Source organism: Pan troglodytes, chromosome 10, assembly GCF_028858775.2.
Source record: "Pan troglodytes isolate AG18354 chromosome 10, NHGRI_mPanTro3-v2.0_pri, whole genome shotgun sequence".
NCBI lineage: Eukaryota > Metazoa > Chordata > Mammalia > Primates > Hominidae > Pan > Pan troglodytes.
This window is the reverse complement of record NC_072408.2, coordinates 127610659-127632283: the sequence shown is the minus strand read 5'-3', so window position 1 is coordinate 127632283 and position 21625 is coordinate 127610659. Positions and strand designations below refer to the sequence as shown.

At 38.8% G+C, this 21625-nt stretch overlaps 1 protein-coding gene across 5 annotated transcripts in view; it reads left to right on the top strand.

Annotated features, from left to right (window-relative positions):
- The window catches only part of SPPL3 (signal peptide peptidase like 3), a 137480-nt gene that overhangs the window by 88399 nt on the left and 27456 nt on the right, over window positions 1–21625 (top strand). For all 5 annotated transcript variants that reach the window (XM_063784810.1, XM_054662938.2, XM_063784809.1 and 2 more), the window contains 2 exon segments: window positions 1980–2057; window positions 21309–21397. In XM_063784810.1, coding sequence (XP_063640880.1) covers window positions 21319–21397 — 79 coding nt within the window. In that variant the 5' untranslated portion in view covers window positions 1980–2057; window positions 21309–21318.

Below are 21625 nucleotides of genomic sequence, written 5' to 3'. Positions count from 1 at the left end.
TTAACAACTGTTTGAGGTTGTCATTCCCCATTTTACAGATGAAAAGCTGAAGCTTAGAGAGGCTAAGTAACTGGCTTAGCTACTAGTAAGTGGTAGAGCAAGGGATTAAATTCAGGCCACATTTAATTCTGCTGCCTTTCTGAAATAACCTACTCTTCTGGGTTTTCCTTCTCTGTCTCTCTTTCATCTTGGTTTTCTTTGCAGTTCCTTCTTCTACCTGATCTTTAAATTTGGAGATTTCCCAGGCCTTGATCCTAGGTCCTCTTTTCACTGCTGTGAGGCATTCACACACACCTATGGCTTCAGTTACCATGTGGAAGGTGATGAGCTCTCAGTATATATACATCTTCAGCTCAGAACGGTTTCAATATCCACTTGTCTCCTCAGTACATTCAAACCTTAGCTTAAAATCTGTTCCTCTGGCCAGGCGCAGTGGCTCACGCCTGTAATCCCAACACTTTGGGAGGCCAAGGTGGGTGGATTGCTTGAGGTCAGGAGTTCGAGACCAGCCTGACCAACATGGTAAAACCCCATCTCTACTAAAAATACAAAAATTAGCCAGGCTTGGTGCATGCCTGTAATCCCAGCTACTCGAGAGACTGAGGCAAGAGAATCGCTTGAACCCAGGAGGCGGAGGTTGCAGTGAAACGAGATCATGCCACTGCACTCCAGACTGGGTAACAGAGCAAGACTCTGTCTCAAAAAAAAAAAAAAAAAAAAAATCTGTTCCTCCTATGTTACTTTTTTTTTTTTTTTTTTCCGCTAAATGGTACAAACCCAGCTAAGCGGAAACCTAGGGATCACCGCAATTCTTCCCTCTGCTGGTTCCCATAAACAATCACCAGGTCCTGTTTATTGTGTCCTGTGTCTCTCTAAATCATCTTCCTCCCTAAGGAAAGCTCCCCTGTTCTTAGACTGCATCCACCTAATATACATTATCATAGTACCCTATACTTCTCTTTCTCTCTTTTGTAACATTCTTCATGATTATATTCATTCAGTTATGTTCATTTTTTTATTTATTTAGGGTGAAATTGTTCATTTCTTTAGAAAAGACATTTAGGCAGAGACCAAGGCATTCTTATTTATTACTGTATATCCCAGTGGCTAGCAGAGTGCCTGGCATGTAAGCAGTATTAAATACTTTGCTGAATGGAAATTAAACAACAACAACAACAAAAAACCTGCTAAGGTTTGTTTTAGGAAAATCCCTGACAAATAAGAATGGGTAATGTGGAGGGTGAACTCATGGAGACAGCCTTTAAAACAAGATTTCCAATAGCCGAACCATAGAAGGGAGCTAACAAATTGGCAGTGGGATTAGGAGAAATAGGGTAGTTCGGGATGTGGAAGTAAGAGAAAGAAAGGGCTGTCAAGAATGCAGCAGATTTTTAGCTTTGGCAGCTGAGGGGATGGTGACACCATTCCTTGAGAGGATCAGCTAAGATGGAGAGAGTATTTGTGGTGGACTTGTTGACTTTGAAGAACCTCCTGTAGGCCATCTAGATGGAGAAAATCAATAGGCAGTTAGAAAAATGGAAATGGGGAATTCAGGAGATGCAGGCTTTACCTCATCACCGAGCAAAACCAGTAAAATACTATTAGTGATTGAAATGTAACTGGATAAAAGTCTGATTATTGAGACTTTTGCCATTGGCACAGATTTGGTAGATATTTTGATACTTTTTAAATTGGGGGTGGATGTTGTAAACATATACAGAGATGGGATTTTTGCATTGATGTCATTTTACATGCCGTAAATATTTACTAGTAATAGCTGTAAACCTACCAATTTATTCTTCATGTTAAACTAGCAAATCTCATTTTAATTGTATTATTTTGTTAATGCTAATTTATACCTTTTTTCCTTCTTAAAGATAAAAACAAAGCTCAGTGGGGTTTATAGAACTCCATTAGACTGTAAGCTCCATTAGGACTCACTGCATGTGATTTAAATTTTTTTCCTCTTATTTCTCTAGGGCCTATTCCCTGGTGGATTCCAGTCAAGTGTCTACATTTCTGATTTCCATTCTTCTTATAGTCTATGGTAGTTTCAGGTAAGATGTTCTCAAATGGGGTTGATTTAAGTGGGAGGTGGAAGAAAGTGCTGGTACCAAAACTTACTCTGTGAAGAAAAACAGGACTTCGGCAGGATTTGACTCAGAATAGAGAGTTCTGCTATTTGTTCTTTAACTGGCTGCTGTTAAACACTTCTTCATTGTGCTTATGAGTTTAGCATGTTAATGCTTACATGTAAAAACTAATTGCTTAAAATGCTGGTTCTGAAATTAATCACCTAATCCACTCTTTATTAAGAAGGTTAAGGAGAGAGTCTTTGACAATGATTCTAGAGTCTCAAAGGGAACAAAGAGTTTAAATGGAAGGACAATTTGAAATATGAAAAAAAAAACTACTAAATATCCATGTAATTAAATGACAAAGAGAACATTTCATGTTTTTTTTTTTTCTAACCAAAAATGAAAGTATAGTCACAAAACTTTAGTAGGCTTACGAAGACCAGGGAAACCAAAGTAAAACTGTACCCAGGATGCTAATAAAGTTCTTAATCTTTGGCCAGGCACAGTGCGGTATGCCTATAATCCCAGCACTTTGGGAGGCTGAGACAGGAGGATTACTTGAGCCCAGGAGTTCAAGACTAGCCTGGGCAACATAGCAAGACCCCGTCTCTATAAAAAATATTTTTTAAAGAAATTAGCCAGGCATGGTGGTAGTGCCTATGGTCCCAGCTACTCAGGAGACTAAGGCAGAAGAAGGATCACTTAAGCCCAGGAGATTGAGGATACAATAAGCTATGATCACACTGCTGCACTCCAGCTTGGGCAACAGAGCCACACTATGTCTCAAAAAAAAAAAAAAAAATTTTATGTTGTCCTAAAATGCTTGTAAGTAAGTAGATTATGTCCTTATGGAAATTTACATCATATTTTTCTTAATCCAAAGGCTTGACATCCAAGGTTGAGCCATACAAAATTGCTGATGGTTGACTATTAATATTTTGGCCCACAGAAACAATTTCATATGGTTCATCTTACTGTTAATAGGGTTGTGCGTTGTAGCATTACCAGGTGTTCTCTCTGATAACCTTGGAGATGCTGAGACTAGATCCTGCTGAGGTTCTCATCTCAGCAGGCAGCCATAGGAATAGGAGGGAAAATATAGACACTAGAGACACACTCCCTTTTTCCACTATCCTCAGTGGAGAGGAACTTTAATGGTTGTATAACTCAAATAGTTTAGTGGCTGATGAACCTACCAGAAAATGCTGCTCAAGGAATTATAAGTTGAGAACTTGAAAGGAAGTAATAGGGATAAGTGAAATACCCAGGCGTAAAGATTTTTAACTATGCAGTGTTATATCTGAATTTTAATGGCTACTTTGTAAAATCACAGACTTGCAGTCTTTACCTCAATACTGAGTAGAACAAGTAAAATATTACGGGTAATTTCAGTATACACCGATGAAAGTTTTTTTTTGTTTTTTTGTTTTTTTTTGAGACGGAGTCTCGCTCTGTCGCCCAGGCTGGAGTGCAGTGGCATGATCTCAGCTCACTGCAAGCTCCACCTCCTGGGTCCACGCCATTCTCCTGCCTCGGCCTCCTGAATAGCTGGGACTACAGGCGCCCGCCACCACGCCCGGCTAATTTTTTGTATTTTTAGTAGAGATGGGGTTTCACCGTGTTAGCCAGGACGGTCTCTATCTCCTGACCTTGTGATCCACCTGCCTTGGCCTGCCAAAGTGCTGGGATTACAGGCGTGAGCCACCGCGCCCAGCCAAAAGTTTTAATCACTGAGATGTCTACTGAGAACTCCAGATTCATAACCACTCTCAGAAGCATTAATCAAACCAGAGGAACTTAGAACCTTATCAATGTAATCTTGATATTTTGCATCTCTACCCTGTGGACAAGTATTTGATTTTTTTCCCTTTGAGTATATAATGCATTAATATTTCAAAGGACTTTGCAATTAAACACAGAAGAAGCCATCTTTAGACTCAACCCTAATACTACTTTCAGTAGTGCAGACTACCTTCCATTTGGCATATGTTTGTATACTGTATACATTTTCATAGTTGAAATCATTTATATTCTGATTCTTTGCACCAGACAAATACTTTCTACAAATTATCTTCATATCGTTTTAGTAATTTGACATTTCTTTGTGTTACTCATCTTATTGCACTCTTGTCGGACAAGTGGGCTGTTACAGTGATGATAGCTTTATGGAGTATTTGCTTTTATTGAATTATATCACCAAGATAAATATCCAGAAGTGGAAATACTTCGACAGAGAGTATGAAATGGCTCTTACTACATATTACTGTATTGTTTTTCTGAAGGGCTGTATCATTTTAGGATTGAGCAAGTTTTAAACCAAATTTTATGTAATAAGTGTATCATAGAATTATATAGATGGAAAGGATTTCTCTGGTGAACCTCCCTGTTTACAAATGAGGAAACTGGCCAGGCATGGTCCCTCACACCTGTAATCCCAGCACTTTGGGAGGCTGAAGCAGGCAGATGCCCTGAGCCCAGGAGTTCAAGACCAGGCTGGACAACATGGTGAAACTCCATCTACCAAATACGTAAAAATTAGCTGGGCATGGCGGCGCTACCTGGGAGGCTGGGAGGAATGTTTGAGTCCAGGAGGCGGAGGTTGCAGTGAGCAGTGATCATACCACTGCACTCCAGCCTGGGTATCAGAGTGAGACCCTGGTTCAAGAAAACAAAAAAAAAGAAAAGAAAAAGAAACTAAGAAACTGAAGCCCCAAATGAAAATGTTGATGTAACTCGACAAAGATTATGCAACCACTTGGTAACAAAGTCTGGATTGAAACAGTTTTCAGTACCTCCAGCTCAGAACCTTTTATCTTTTATAATTTAATAAGGCATTTCTGCAAAAAGTAAATCATGATGCCTTTAATTATACATTTAAATTGAACTCACTGAATAAGTTGGTGTTTTTTCCTCTTCTGTTTTATGGAAGAGATTTATGTAATTTTGTCTTTAAATGTTTGATAGGATTCACCAGTGAAGCCACCTAAAATTGGGCTTCTCTTTGTGGGAAGATATTTTTGGTTTTTGTTTTTTTCCTGCTGAGTTCACCACCTTTCCCTTGTTCTTTTTCTTTCTCTTTTTTTCTTTTTTTTTTTTTTGAGTTGGAGTTTCGCTCTTGTTGCCCAGGCTGGAGCGCAGTGGCGCAATCTCTGCTCACCACAACCTCCGCCTCCCAGGTTCAAGCGATTCTCCTGCCTCAGCCTCCCGAGTAGTTGGGATTACAGGCATATGCCACCATGCCCGGCTGATTTTTTGTATTTTTAGTAGAGATGGTGTTTCTCCATGTTGGTCAGGCTGGTCTCGAACTCCTGACCTCGTGATCTGCCCGCCTCGGCCTCCCAAAGTGCTGGGATTACAGGCATGAGCCACCAAGCCCAGCCTCCCGTTTTCTTTGTAATTGTTAGGGGCTATTTTTTTTATTGTGGTAAAATATATATAACATAAAATGTACCATTTAAACCATTTTTTAGTGTACCCTTCGGTGACAGGTAAGGGCTTTCTGAAACACATTGTCTTTTTATTATAGCCATTCTAGTAGTAAGGTGTGAAGTGGTATCTCATAGTGGTTTGGGTTGTATTTCCCTGATATTAGGATGTTGGAAAGTTGATGAGCATCTTTTCCTGTGCTTGTTAACCATCTGTTTATCTTCTTTGGTGAAATGTCTAGTCAAAAATTCTCTCTCAGTCATATGATTTGCAACTATAAATTTTTCCCAGTCTCTGGCTTGCCTTCTCATTTTCTTAATAGTGTCCCTTGGAGTATAAACATTTTAATTTTGTTAAAGCCACTTTACCAATTTCACGTTTTATGGACCATGCTTTTGATGATGTGCCAAAAGCATTATCCATAAAATGTGAAACTGGTAAATAGGTACATGGGTACAAGGATTTTCTCCTATGTTTTCTTTCTTTCTTTCTTTCTTTTTTTAAATGGAGTCTCGCTCTGTTGCCCAGGCTGGAGTGCAGTGGTGTGATCTCAGCTTGCTGCAAGCTCTGCCTCCCGGGTTCACGCCATTCTCCTGCCTCAGCCTCCCGAGTAGCTGGAACTAGGCACCCGTCACCATGCCCAGCTAATTTTTTGTATTTTTTAGTAGAGACGTGGTTTCACAGTGTTAGCCAGGATGGTCTCGATCTCCTGACCTCGTGATCCACCCGCCTCAGCCTCCCAAAATACTGGGATTACAGGCGTGAGCCACTGTGCCTGGCTCTCCTACGTTTTCTTTAAGAAGTTTTATAGTTTTGCTTCTTACATTTAAAATTATGATTCATTTTGAGTTAATATTTATGTATGGCATGAGGTACAAATTTAATTTCATCTTTATAAATGTGGTTATCCACTTGTCCCAGTACCATTTGTTGAAAAGACTATACTTACCCATTGAATTACCTTGGCACCGTTGTCAAAAATGCATTGCTGACATGGTGGCATGTACCTGTAATCCCAGCGACTCGGGAGCTAAGGTGGGAGGATCACCTGAGCCCCAGGTGTTTGGGGTTACAGTGAACTATGATCGCGCCACTGCACTCAAGCCAGGGTGACATAGCAAGACCCTGTCTCTTAAAAAAAAAAAAAAAAATCGACCATAAAAGTAAAGATAGTTATTAGGTCTGGTCTGTATGTCTCTTCTTATGCCAGTGCCAATGTTTTGATTGTTGTCGCGTTTAAAGTAAGTGTTGTTCTTTTACGAATTTTTCTGGCTACTCTGGATCCTTTGCATTTCCGTATAAATTTTAGGTTCAGCTGGTCAGTTTCTACCAAAAAAAAAAAAAAAGCCTGCAGGGATTTCGATAGGCATTGTGAATCTATAGATCAGTTTGAGGAAAATTGCTCTCTTAATTATGTTCACTTCCAATCCATGGATGTGGAATGTGTCTCCGTTTATTTAGATATTCTTTAATTTAGATGTTTTAGATATTCTTTAATTTCTATTAATACTGTTTTGTAATTTTCAGTGTGCAAGGCTTGCACTATTTTGTTAAATTTATTCCTAAGTATTTTTTTACTTTTTGATGTTATTTTTGATTAATTTTTTTCTTCATTTTGGATTGTTCATTGCTAAGTATATAGAACTACAATTAATTTTTGTGTATTGACCTCAAATACTGTAGCTTTGCTGAACTCATTTATTAGTGCTGGTAGTTTTTTGTCTATGATTCCTTAGAATTTTCTGCACATAGGATGATGTGGTCTGCAAATAAAGGCAGTTTTGCTGCTGCTTTCAATTCTGAAAGACTTTGTCTTTTTCCCTTTTTCTCCCTTATTGTACAGTGTCGAATAGAAGTGCCAAAGGCACACATCCATCCTTGCCCTGTTCCTAATCCTTCAGGGAAAGCATTTCCCATTAAGTATGTAGTTAGTTGTACATTTTTCATAAATGCCCTTTATCAGGTTGAAGAAATTTCTCTTATTTCTAGTTTGTGGAGAGTTTTATCATGAATGGGTATTGGATTTTATCGTGTGTTCTTATGCTTCTATTGAGATGATCCTGTGGTTTTTGTCCATTCAATTTATATAGTATAGTTTAACAGCTTTATTGAGATATAAATACCATAAAGTTTGGTCACTTAAAGTATACAATTCAGTGGGTTTTAGTTTATTTACAAAATTGTTCAGCCATCACTGTAATCCAATTTTAGCACATTATCATCCCAAAAGAAAATTTGTACCAGTTAGCAGTCGTTCCCATTCCTCTTTCCCTACCCACCAGCCCTAGGCAACCATGAATCTACCTTTTAACTCTCTAGATTTGCCTATTCTGGACCTCTCGTATACGTGGTGTCATACAGTATGTGACCTTTTGTTACTGGCTTTTTTCACTTAGCATGTTTTTGAAGTTTATCTGTGTTGTAGCATGTTATCAGTATTTCATTCCTTTTTATTGCTGTAAAATACTTTTTGTTTTTCCATTCATTGGTTGATAGACGTTTGGGTTGTTTCCCTTTTTTGGCTTTTATGAATAATGTTACTGTGAACATTTGTGTACAAGTTTCTGTGTGGACATAACATATTTATTGCCCTCAAGCAGATACCTAGTAGCAGAATTGCTGGGTCTAATGGTAACTCTTAGTCTTAACATTTTAAGAAATGCTTCTGTTTTCCAAGGCAGCTATGCTATTGTACATTCCCACTAGCAATGTATGAGGTTTCCAATTTCTCCACTTCTTCACCAACACTTGTTATTATCTATCTTTATGATTATAGCTATTCTACTGTTCTGGTGGGTATGAATTGGTATCTCATTATAATTTTGGTTTGCATTTTCTTAATGCCTACTGATGTTGAGCATCTTTTCATGTGCCCATTTGCCATCTATGTCTCTTCTTTGGTGTCTTTTCAACTCTTCTGTCCATTTTTAAATTGGGTTTTCTTTTTCTTGTTGAATTTTGAGAGTTCTTTCTTTATTGTGAAAATGGGTTTTTGTTATAAGTGCCTCTGGGTTTGTCTTTTCACTTTCTGTATGCTTATAATTGTTATCTATTTCTTGACTTTTATAAAATGTTCCTCTTTATCTCTAGTAACAGTTTCTGTCTTAACATTGTTCAAAAAAGGCTATGTAGATTTTCTTGAGTTAGTTTTTGGTCATTTGTATTATAACTTGAGAGTAACTAGTTCCTTTTTTATAAAGGCAAGCACCTACCAATGCTTTCTTAGGTAATGAGGGCAGTTCATTTACGTATACCCAAACCTACTCTAGGAAGACAACATCAGGTTAGTAAGCCTGCAGAGATACTGAGTTCTTTAATAAGAACTATACTTGATATGATTGTGATGCCCTTCATTCTATATAATTGTAGTTAGACCAGGGTTCACCAGAACAAGTGTCACTATGGTTCACAATTATCATGATGTTCTAATTGTGTGTAATATGTTGATTAACTTTTGAGCTACCCTTTTTGCCATTCCATAACCCGTCCTACTTGAAGAAAACATCATACACAGAAGCCTGAACTTGTTAGATGACGTAGGGAATGATTTTGTCCATTGCAGCGTGTGTAGACAAGTTTATATATTTAAGAATTTCATCAATTCACTATTAAATGTTCAATTTATAAAACCACTGTAAGTTTTCTAGGAACACATATTTAACTTAAGTTTAACCATGTAATGTTTACCTTGAACCAGTGAGTCCCCGCTTCATTGTACTCACTTTCAATAGTAGAATTATCAAAAAACTTTCTTTTTAAAATTTTTTATAAATTAAAATTTTATTATTTTTTCGTTTTTTCACTCCTTTCTGGAGCTGAGAAAAAAATAATGTTAAGGTTTAAAATTCCAATTTGCTTTTCTCCTCCAGTATTCACAGTGTCCTCAGGTATCAGAATGCAAATGGATGAACGAGTATAACTTTCAATAAACTGATCTGCTCTCCCCTCCATTTTGCTTCCTACAATTGTTTATTTGTGCTCTGCACTGCCCAATTTCAGAGCATGTACTAACTTTTGCAAGTTACTTCAAGGAAAGATAAAATGGGGCCAAAGAAAACTAAAAGTATGAGTGGAGACAAAATAGAGCCAAAAAAGAAATGTAAAAATGCATACCATAATGCCAGCACCCCTGTTACTAGTGGTTCACAAGGACCACCATAAGCTTTGTAGCAGCCAGCTTTAAAAAGAAAGAATGTAAAACTCAGCTTCCTTCCATCAAAAGAACTCAGTTGTTCAGGTGAATCGCAAGTGTTCTTGGCCTTAAGATCAGACAGACTTTCATCCTAACGACCTTCATAAAGAGGATATAATGTTAAGTTTCATTCATCTCACAGTAGGCATTCAAATAAGTGTTTGTTGAATGAATTATAGTACCTTCAATATAAGTTGGTGGCATTGCATGAAAATGTATTTCAGCAAAAGCAGTTTTGCCAAAATTGAAGGTGCACAGTGGGCAACAGGATGTTGTTGTTTAGATAACCATCTTACTGCTAAGTGTGGTCTAAGGTTATATTTTGGAATATCTGGAGAATGAATGGGCGGTTAATTCTTAAACTGGTTATTCTTGAATGTTGATCTGTTAATAAATATTGGTAGCAGACCAGGCACGGTGGCTCACGCTTGTAATCCCAGCATGTTCAGAGGCCAAGGTGGGAGGATCACATGAGGTCAGCAGTTCCAAGACCAGCCTGGCCAACATGGCGAAACTCCGTCTCTACTCAAAATACAAAAATTAGCCAGGCGTGTTGATGCATGCCTGTAATCCCAGCTACTCAGGAGGCTGAGGCAGGAGAATCGCTTGAACTGGGAGGCAGAGGTTGCAGTGAGCCGAGATTGCGCCACTGCACTCCAGCCTGGGCCACAAACTGAGACTCCATCTCAAAAAGGAAAAAAAATATATATATATATGTGTGTGTGTGTGTGTGTGTGTGTATATATATGTGTATATATATGTGTATATATATGTGTATATATATGTATATATATACACACACATACATACATACATACATACATACATACATACATACATATATAAAAGCAGCAGCCCAAAAATGTATTCTGTTGCCAGCTAAATACAGACCTAGTTGTCTTAACAACACTCATGGTGCATTCGTATTTTTATCAGAATGAAGGAACCTAATACCTAAATATAAGCCCATGTTTCCCCTTGTCCTGAGGCAGGCAGTGGAAGTTCCTAAAGGCAGGCCTAGAATCTTCCTCAGAAAATCCTTTTTAATCCACTCTAGGACATAAAGAAATGAGTAGTTGATTTCCTAAAGTTCTGTTCCTTGCAACTGAATTAATTCTAGCCTGAAACAAATTTAGGGCAAATATAACCAGATCTCTACCTCAGCCACACTAAAATCTTATTAAGGCACTCACAGAATATTAATATACTTCTTGATATAGTGTCTGTAATAAACTTCATGTGAAATGTACATCAAAGTGACCAAAACACCAAACTGGAATTTATACTTACACCCAATTTAAAGTTGAAGAATGTTGATGAGTTGTCATTCTAACTGACACTAATTAGCTGACAGGGTCAGTGGCCATCTGGACCTTACCCAGTTCAAGGCTAAACCATATCATTCACCTATAAAGCCTGCTGGTCTTAATATTTCTCTGTAGTAAGATAGCTCATGTGCAGCTTATCTAAAAATGATACCAGATCAAGTTTACTTGAGGAGAAATACTCTGTAGGTTTTTTTGTTTGTTTTTATGAGAAAAAAGCAGTATGTACTAATGTGGAAAGATGTAGCACGTCAAGCAGTGAGCCCATTACTTGGTGTAACAGGGCCAAGGGAAAACTTCCTCTGTGCCCCCTGAATCCTCGCTGAAAAATCCACTGACAAATAGCAGATTAATAGAAAAGGCATACAGATTTGTTAATGTGCACAAAAGTCTTAGAAAATATAAGATCTCAAAAAAAAAAATGGCCAGATGGCTGATGCTTTTATACCACCTTGAGGTTACAGAAAGAATGAGGGCTTGGAGTGTGGCAAGACAGGTTATGGTGGTAAATCAGGTTATGGTGGTGGGACAGGTTATGAGAGAGAGAGAAGAGGAGGCCCAGCTAGCACAGGTGGTCCTGTCATGTAGATGAAACCTCACAGGTCGCAGCCCTGAGAGAGAATAGATGGAATATGTTTCTTTCTGACCTTCTAAGGTGTCAGACTCTCAATTAATCTTTCCTGTGTCTGGACAAGGTAGGGCCTCAGAGAAATGCCTCCACCTCATCAATGCATATTTTCTCTGCAGATGCAAATCTGCCCCACACAGCTTCTCTCAGCTATTCTTGTATTTCCAGCCCTTCTGAAAACCATCTGAAATATGTCAAAGAAGTATATTTTTGGGTGAAATATTTTTGTTTCCTTCATAATTTTGCCAAGGCAGCAGGCATAAGCTGGAATTTGTGGTCACCCCACTCATGGAGTTTTTCTATGAATCAAAAGAAACCTTGCCTGTAAAGCACCTAACACAGTGCCTGACAGTATGAGCTCAATCAAGCTTAACTATTATCATCATTTTAACCCTCCGGATGTTCTCAGCTGCTGAGTCAGAGACTGTTTCTTCCTGACCAGGTTCTTAGTCTTTCTTTCTTAGTGTAGGTTCTATGTAAGTATCAATAATTGGACATTTGTTTACCTCCTACACCTTGACCCATAACTACTTCCTGTTCAGTCATAGTTGATGAAAAGACAAAAAAAATAGCATATAATATGCTATAATTTGGATGGATTTTTTTTCTGTGATGGTAAATGGTTGTCTGTGATGAAAAAGCCATAGCTCAAGTCCTTCTGTTGATCATTTAAACATTGATTTCTTTTTCTTGTTTTGTTTTTTGTTTTTTTGTTTTGAGACCGAGTTTCATTCTTTTGCCCAGGCTGGAGTGAAGTGGTGTGATCTCAGCTCACTGCAACCTCCACCTCCCGGGTTCAAGCAGTTTTCTTACCTCAGCCCCCTGAGTAGCTGGGATTACAGGTGTGCGCCACCAGGCCCAGCTAGCTTTTGTATTTTTAGTAGAGGCGGGGTTTCACCATGTTGTCCAGGCTGGTCTCGAACTTCTAACCTCAGGTGATCCACCAGCCTCAGCCTCCTGAAGTGCTAGGATTACATGCATGAACCACCACACCTGACCTAAACATTGATTTCAGTACCTAGACTTGCCAAAAAGCCAGGATACAATTTGGATGGAATGTATATTTATAACGTTATATTAACATCATATTATATGTTACTGTATAGCAATAACAAGATTGTGAAGGCAGGTCAAGATGGAAGAGAATGAAGAGTAGTCTTCTATGAAGATGCAGCAAAGTGTTCTAGGTCCAACCTAGCAATCTGATGTCTATGCACTTAATAAATTACCAAATAAGCTAAGTTAAAGGCCTATAATTGAAAATAGTCCTGGATAGCTTTGGAGGCAGAATCTTTTGCAAAGGCTTTATTTAAACAGCTTAAGTTTGCTGTCAGCTGTGCAGTGTGAGTAACTTTACCGGACCCCAGTCATAGTGGCATGGGATCTGCTAAGCCCAGGCCCTTTAATCTTGTTGTATAAAGCTGGAAGATTTGAATCTTCCCAGCTTGAGCTAATAGGTAAGGCCCTACTAACTCACTTTGCCCCATTTCTGTTTAGTGCAGCGGTGACCCATGGTCTGCTTCTAACAACCAAACAAGGCTTGATTTTAGCTAAGCTTGTGTGAGGCAGTGAGAAATTCAAAGTCTTCTAATTACACAGAGAACTAAGAAGAATGCTTGCTCTCCTTACCACTCCTCCACCCTCCCCCACCATCTGATAGTACCTCATTCCTGCCTAAGGCTTTCCTGTCCCTGCTGCAGTTCTTGTCAGTTAGATGCTAAGAAAATGGACCAGCTAAAACTGGTTTGAAGTTGACCACTACTTTCTGCTACAGAAGATCCCTAGCTTACCAATGGTTTGCCTTAATGATGGTTCAACTTAAGATTTTTCCACTTCATGATGGTACAAAGGCAGTATGATTTCAGTAGAAAGCATACTTCAAGTACCCATACAACCATTCTGTTTTTCACTCTCAGTACAGTATTCAGTAAGTTACTTGAAATATTCAGCACTTTATTACAAAACAGGCCTTTGTGTTAGATGATTTTGCCCAACTGTAGGCTAATGTACGTGTTCTGAGCACGTTTAAGGTAGGCTGGGCTAAACTATGATGTTCAGTAGGTTAGATGTATGAATATTAAATGCATTTTGAACTTGAGATTTTTCCACTTACCTGGGCTTATTGGGATATAACTCCATTGTAAGTCAAGGAGCAGCTGTATTTGAAAAAAGGGGAAAATCTTGCCTTAAAACATCCAGGATGGAGTTATATATAGTTCTCAACTAATAACAAATTGAAATTGAGTTATATAACCCTTCATCCTGTCCCGCGGGGGGTTCTCAGCACCTATTCTCACTAACCCAGTCTCATGGGAGAGGCTCCGTAGCAGCTGTGCCTAGGGTTAAACCAAAGAGATGACTGGCAACCTTCCAATCCAGAATAGCGATATAATGCCAACAGAAAAAGTAAGAGAAGCTGGCAATCTGTGTAGCCCCAAGGGTAGAGATGTAGATAAAAATTCCTGCACATTTAACCTGCTGTCACCAGATTCTGAGAAGCAGAATATAACAAGTGTAGTTATTGTTATTCCATTCATAAGTGAATTTGAAAAACTCAATTTAAATTAATACATGTGTTTCCAAAACATGCCCACAGGGAAGGAGCAGTCTTCATGTTCCATTGACTCCAGAGACGTTCCCATTAAATGCATCACCAACCCTAGAGTTTAGGTCCTGCACATTGTTAGCTCTGCTGTGCGAAAACATGAATTAAAGCTTAAAAGATCATAGAAGTGAAACCATGTACTAGAAACTACCACAGGTGCGTTGGCAGGGGAAATATATGCAAAATATTACATCTAGTTTGTTGTGGAACTAATTAAAATTAATAGGAAAAAGTTTTTCAGGAGCCAGTTGCCATAGCTATTCCTCTAAGGGTGACTGAGGTATGAGCAGTAAGTGTACGTTTTAATCTCTGCTAACGTGTCTTCCTCTGATGGCTGGAGAAATATGTCTCAAATACTGTATATGAATCTTCTAAAATCCAAGGCTTTTTTAAAATTAAAAAACCCCCAGGAAAGCCAACACATCAGACACCTGACCATATTTCAGAAGAGGAGTCTTAACCATGTTTCAGGGAGTCCACCACATCTAAAAGTCGCTGTGTTTTGGTCCTCCTGGGGAGCTGTCACCCACTGGGGCAGCCCTCCAGTGGAACAGTTTGCTAAACAGTTCGTTGGCCAGATTTATATGAGAACAGGGTGACATGTAACTAACCAGTCTCTACTTCATAGATTATCCTCCCCAGACCCCCCATTCTAATTGAGGCTTCCTTGGTACCAGTAACAGAGAAGGGAGTTTTAGTGAATGAAAGTACGGGAAACAAGAGTGGCAGCTAGAGTCAGGCTGTTAGTAGAGGGGCAAGTCTTTCAAATCCAGTAAGAAATTTTGAGTCATAGAGGTGGGAAACTACGAAGTTAAGATCATTATCAGTGTGACCTGAGCCCAGTCATTTGGTTAAGTTTCTTCCAGGAAGGATTATGACCTACCTCTTCATTATAGGATAGGATCCTCTGCTTTCCTAAAGAAAGGGATAAAACTCATCAATGTTTTGGTACCCCCAGGGACATGAACAAGAAATTTTAAAAGGCCTTTTCCTTCACTTAAAAATCTGTCCAGTTCAGGACCTATTTAAAAGAACTACCTAGAGCCACTTGTACTTCCAGCCAAGATAGAGAAACAGAGACTGAATTACCATCCCACATGAAACAACTTTAAAAACAATCAAAAACATATAAACCCTCATAACACAGCAGTTTTCAAGATATTTTTCATCAGACAACAAAGGACAGTATTCCTGAGAGTTGAGGAATAGTTTTCCCGTCATACTATCTTAAGATAGTTTCAACTCATGGTGCAGAGAGAAAGATTTCTGAAGTTGAAGAGATGGAACTGAGAGTCCAAAGAGACGGCTAGAGGCAGCTAGAGTTAATAGAACAGAGTACAAAAGAAAAGAGAGCTGCAAAATGAAAAAACCCAGAGATCTACACAGAATCCTTGAACATTCATCCCAATTTTTTTGTTTGTTGTTTTTTGTTTGTTTGTTTGTTTTGAGTTGGAGTCTCACTCTGTCGCCCAGGCTGGAGTGCAGTGGCACAGTCTCGGCTCACTGCCACCTCCGCCTCCCGGGTTCAAGAAATTCTGCCTCAGCCTCCTGGGTAGCTCGGATTACAGGCACCCACCACCACACCTGGCTAATTTTTGTATTTTTGGTAGAGACAGGGTTTCACCATGTTGGCCAGGCTGGTCTCGAACTCCTGACCTCGTGATTCGCCCACCTCAGCCTCTCAAAGTGCTGGGATTACAGGCGTGAACCACTGCACCCGGCCTCACCACAGTATTAATTAGTGTATGCATATGTGGAAATCACCTAAAGTGGAGGAAAGAATAATGTGAAAGGATTAGAAGGGAGAGTACCTGCTTCCAAAAGCCTGATTGGAAAAACTTACAATTCATTTGGCATTGGATAGAGTACTCACATCTTGCCTCAATGATAGAGAATAATTACCCTAGACTGAGCACTGCTTCAGACCCACCTAATAAATCATGGAAACAAAAATAAATTAAAGCCAGGTATCTAACAGCATCCCTGATCAAAGCTCAAAATTAATAGGAATAAAAAATATTTAGATAAGGTAAAATTCACAATGTCTAGCATACGTGCAGAGATGACCAGACAGGCAAAAAAGGAAAACATGACCCAGGATGAGGAAAATAATCAGTCAATCAAAACTGACACAGATGTTAGTATGAGCAAAGTACATCAAAACAGATATAATTGTATTCCATATATACAAAAAGTTAGATACATACATGGAGATTATTTTTATTTTATTTTTGAGACAGAGTTGCTCTGTCGTCCAGGCTGGAGTGCAGTGGCATGATCTCAGCTCACTGCAACCTCTGCCTTCTGGGTTCAAGCAATTCTCCTGCCTCAGCCTCCCAAGTAGCTGGGACTGTAGGTTTGTGCCACCATGCCTGGCTAATTTTTGTATTTTCAGTAGAGACGGGGTTTCACCATGTTGGCCAGGCTGGTTTCAAACTCCTGTCGTCAAGTGATCCACCCACCTTAGCCTCCCAAAGTGCTGGGATCACAGTCGTGAACCACTGTGCCTGGCCAACATGGAGATTATAAAGAAGAATGAAATCAAACTTTCAGAAATGAAGACAACAATGTCTGAGATGAAAAATACACTGGATGGGATTAACAGTAATTAGAAACTGCAGAAGAAAAGATTAGTGAACTTGAAGGCACAGTAATGGAAATTAATCCAAAATGAAGTACAGAAAAGAATAATTTTTTTAAACATGAAAAGATCATAATGGAGCTATCATTGAACATTAGAGAGAAACCTCCAGTGGCCTACTGTATGGGTAATGGAGTCCCTGAAAGAGGAGAAGAAAGGGAGGGACAGAATAATACATGAAGAAATAATGGCCAAGTTTTTTCTAAATTTGATAACTATAATCTGCAGATTCAAAACTGCAGATTATAAGCACAAAAAACATGAAGAAAACTACACCAAGACACATAATCAGTAGCTCAAAATGAGTGGTAAAAGAAAATCCCCAAGGCTGCCAGAGGGGGCAAAAAAGCATGTTAGGTACAGAGGAGAAAAGATGAGGGTGATGTCAGATTTGAAAATACAAGTGAAAAGTCAATGTAACGGTAGCTTTAAAGTACAGGAAGAAAAAAACTGTCACTGTAAAATTCTACAGCAAAAATATCTTTTAAAAATGAAGGCAAAGTAAAGATGTTTTTGACATACCATACACTACCTGAAAGAATTCATCTCATCACCAGCTGTCTTACACTAAAAAATGTTAAAGGAAGTCTTTTGAGCAGAATGAAAATGGTACCAGCCGTAAATCTGTATTTACACAAGGGAGTTAAGATCACCAGAAATGAACATCCATCGATAAAAGTTTTTTTCTATTTACAGTTGTGTAAAAGATAATTGACTGGAGCTGGGCACAGTGGTGTGTACCTGTAATCCCAGCTACTTGGCAGGTTGAAGCAGAAGGATTGATTGCTCAAGCCCAGATGTTTGAGACCAGCCTGGGCAACATAGTGAGATGAATGAAAGAATGAATGATAATTGACAACATAAACAAACATTATATATTGTGAGGTTTATAAGATAACATGTAAGAGTTAAATGCATGGCCACAGTAGCACAAAGGTTGAGGGAGGGAAATAAATATAAACTATTGTAAGGTGTTTATACTATACATGAATGTTACAATATAACTGGAAGGTAGACTGTGTTAAAGATGTATACTATAAACCCTACAGCAGCCACTAAAATTAAAGAGCAAAGAGTTATAGCTCATAGGACAACAAAGGAGATCAAATTGGATCATAAAAAATGCTATATTAATCCAAACAAAGTCAGGTTAAGGGGAAATAAAATAGGACAAGTAGGAAACAAATAGTAAGATGATAGGCTCAAACTTAATTGTATCACTGATCACACTCAATGAAATTGGTGTACACACCTCTTTAAAACAGCAATTGTCCAGGTGCGGTGTCTCACGCCTCTAATCCCAGCACTTTGGGAGGCCAAGGCAGGCGGATCATGAGGTCAGGAGTTCGAGACCAGCCTGGCCAACATAGTGAAACCCCGTCTACTAAAAATACAAAAATTAGCGGGGTGTGGTGGCATGCGCCTGTAGTCCCAGCTACTCGGGAGGCTGAGGCAGGAGAATTGCTTGAACCTGGGAGGCAGAGGTTGCAGTGAGCCAAGACTACACTGCTGCACTCCAGCCTGGGTGACAGATTGAGACTCTGTCTCAAAAAAATAAAAATAAAACAGCAATTGTGAAATTGAATAAAAAAGCAAGACCCAAATATATGCTGCTTACAAGAAGCACACTATAAAGCCAAAAAAGGTTAATCCCTGTTGTCTAGTAGTTAGGATTAAAAAAAAAAAAAAAAAAGTTAAAAGTAAAAGGTTAGGAAAAGATATGCTGCTTATACTCATCTACAGAAAGCTGGAATGGCTGTATTAATGTAAGACAAAGCAGCTTTCAGAGTAAAGAATACTACCACAGACAAGAAGGTTATTTTGTAATGACAAAGGGGTCAATTAAGCAAGAGAACATAACAATCACAAATGTTTATGTATCTAATAAAAGATCTTCAAAATACATGAAGCAAAAACTGAGAGAACTCCAAGGAGAAATAAATTCACAAATATAGCTGAAGATTTCAGTACCACTCTCAATAATTGATAGAATAATTAGGCAGAAAATCAGCGAAGATACAGTGGATTTCAACAATACTCTTAATCAATTTGACCTAATTGACATTTATAGAATGTTCCATCCAACAACAGAACACACGCTCTTTCTCAAGTGTATGTGGAATATTTACTAATGCAGACCATATATGGGGACATGAAACAAATCTCAATACATTTAAAAGGATTCAGGTATGAAATCTGATCTGCATTAGCCCAGGCTGCCATGAAATACCCATAGACTGGGTGGCTTAAACAGCAAATTTATTTTTTCAGAGTTCTGGAGATTGGAATTCTCAGGTCAGGGTGTCAACATGGTTAGATTCTGTTTTCCAAAGTGTCTTCACCAGTTCACATTCCCACTAGTAGTGTATGAAGGTTCCAGTTTTACATCCTTGTGTCCTTGCCAACACTTAGTTATCTGACTTTTTTATTATAGCCATCCTGCTATGTGTGAAGTGGTTTCTCATGGTGGTGGTTTTGTTTTGAGGAGACAGTGTCTCACTTTGTTGCTCAGGCTGGAGTGCAGTGGTGCCATCAGCCTTGACCTCCTGGGCTCAAGTGATCTCCTACCTCAGCCTGGCGAGTAGCTGAGACTGTAGGCACATGCCACCACACCCAGCTAATTCTTTTATTTTTTATAGAGACAGGGTCTTACTGTGTTGCCCACATGGGTCTCAAGTGATCCTCTTGCCTCAGCCTCTCAAAGTACTGGGATTCCAGGCGTGAACCACTGCTTCCAGCCAGTTTCTCATGGTTTTGACTTGTATTTCCCTGATGACTAACGGTGTTGAACATCTTTTCATGGGCTCATTGGCTATTTGTGTATCTTCTTTGAAGAAATGTCTCTTCAGATCCTTTGTTCATTTTAAAATCAGGTTGTCTTTTTTATTATTGAGGTGTAAGAGTTCTTTATATATCCTAGACACAAGTCCCTTATCAGATACATGATTTGCAAAGATTTTCTTCCATCCTATGGGTTGTCTTTTGACTTTTTGGTTAGTGTCCTTTGAAGCACGTAAGTTTTTTAAGTTTTTCTCTGTTTTTTACTTGTGTTTTTTGGCATCATATCTAAGAATCTACTCCAAATCCAAGGTCACTGAGATTTACCATGTGTTTTTATCTAAAAGCTGTATAGTTTTAGAAGTCAGTTCCTCTGTCCTACCAGCCACATTTCAGTGATCACATGATGTGGCTGATGTCCACAGCACTTGTCAGTGCAGATAAAGACCATCATAACAGAAAGTTCTTTTGCAAAAAAACAACTTTTTTTTTTTTTTTTTTTTGACAGTCTCACTCTGTTGCCAGGCCGGAGTGCAGTGGCGCAATCTTGGCTCACTGCAACCTCTGCCTCCTGGGGTCAAGCAATTATCCTGCCTCAGCCTCCCAAGTAGCTGGAACTACCGGCACGCACCACCACGCCCAGCAAATTTTTGTATTTTTAGTAGAAACGGGGTTTCACCATGTTGGCCAGGATGGTCTCGATCTTCTGACCTCGTGATCTGCCCACCTGGGGCTCCCAAAGTGCTGGGATTACAGGCGTGAGCCACTGCACCCACAAACACCTTCTTTACAGGAAAACACTAGCAGAAAATTAGCTAAGAACTTAGATACTTCACAAAAAAAAGAAATAAATGAGCAAGCTTTTGTACACAACATTATTCACTGGTTAAAGAATTCTAAATCAAAGTGACGTGCCATTTTTAGTTCCCCAGATAGACAGTGACTTCTTCCTTCAGGTCTTGACTCTGAAGTCACTGTCAGTGAGGCCTTCCTGTTCATCCTGTCTAAAATTTCAAACCCTAACCCCTGCAGTTCCTAGTTTTCCTCCTTAGCACCTGCCATGAACACACTGTGTATTGAACTTATTTTTCTGGTCTATTATGTCTCCCCCCTTGAATATAAAATCCAGTCTTGTGTTTGCTATTTATTGTCCCTGTAGTACCTAGAACAGTTCCAGATATAGAAGACACTCAAATTTTTTTTGTTGTTGAATCACAGCTGACAGGGTATAGGGAAATGAGTGCTCTTATACACTGCTGAGAGAGTGAACTGATGCAGCCTTTTTGCAAACAGTTGTGTGGTATGTAAAAGTCTCAAAATGTGCTTGCCCTTTGACATTTCTCCTTCTAGGCTTTTATCATAAGGAAGTAATTAAGGATATGATATGCTCAGAGATAGGAGTGGAAGATTCAGCTGCATTGGGATGCTTTCATCTGCAGTCAGGAAAACTCTTGAACTGACACATTGGAAGGACTGAAGATTGTGTTTTAAAATGTTACAAGAGCTATTTTTCAGAGTTGTTCAAAAGAGACCTTCTTTCCTAATTCCTTGGCATTTAAAAATATTGTCATATGACTTTTCTGACCTTCTTTCGTAAGCAAAACTACAACTTAACTACAAAATTTTTTTCCACAGGTCCCTTAATATGGACTTTGAAAATCAAGATAAGGAGAAAGACAGTAATAGTTCTTCTGGGTCTTTCAATGGCAACAGCACCAATAATAGTAAGATATTTTATGTCAATTAACTTCTGTACATATAGTTTTCTTAATTTGGCTGTTTCTATACCTCCAGTTAATAATTTACTGGGTTCAAGGATTTATGATTGGTATAAAAAAACATTGAATTATACTTAAAATGAGTGAATTTTATGGTATGTAATTGTACCTCAATAGCGTTAATAAAAATGTTTGATGCTTATGGAAAGATTTGAATTTGAAGTGACTTGATTT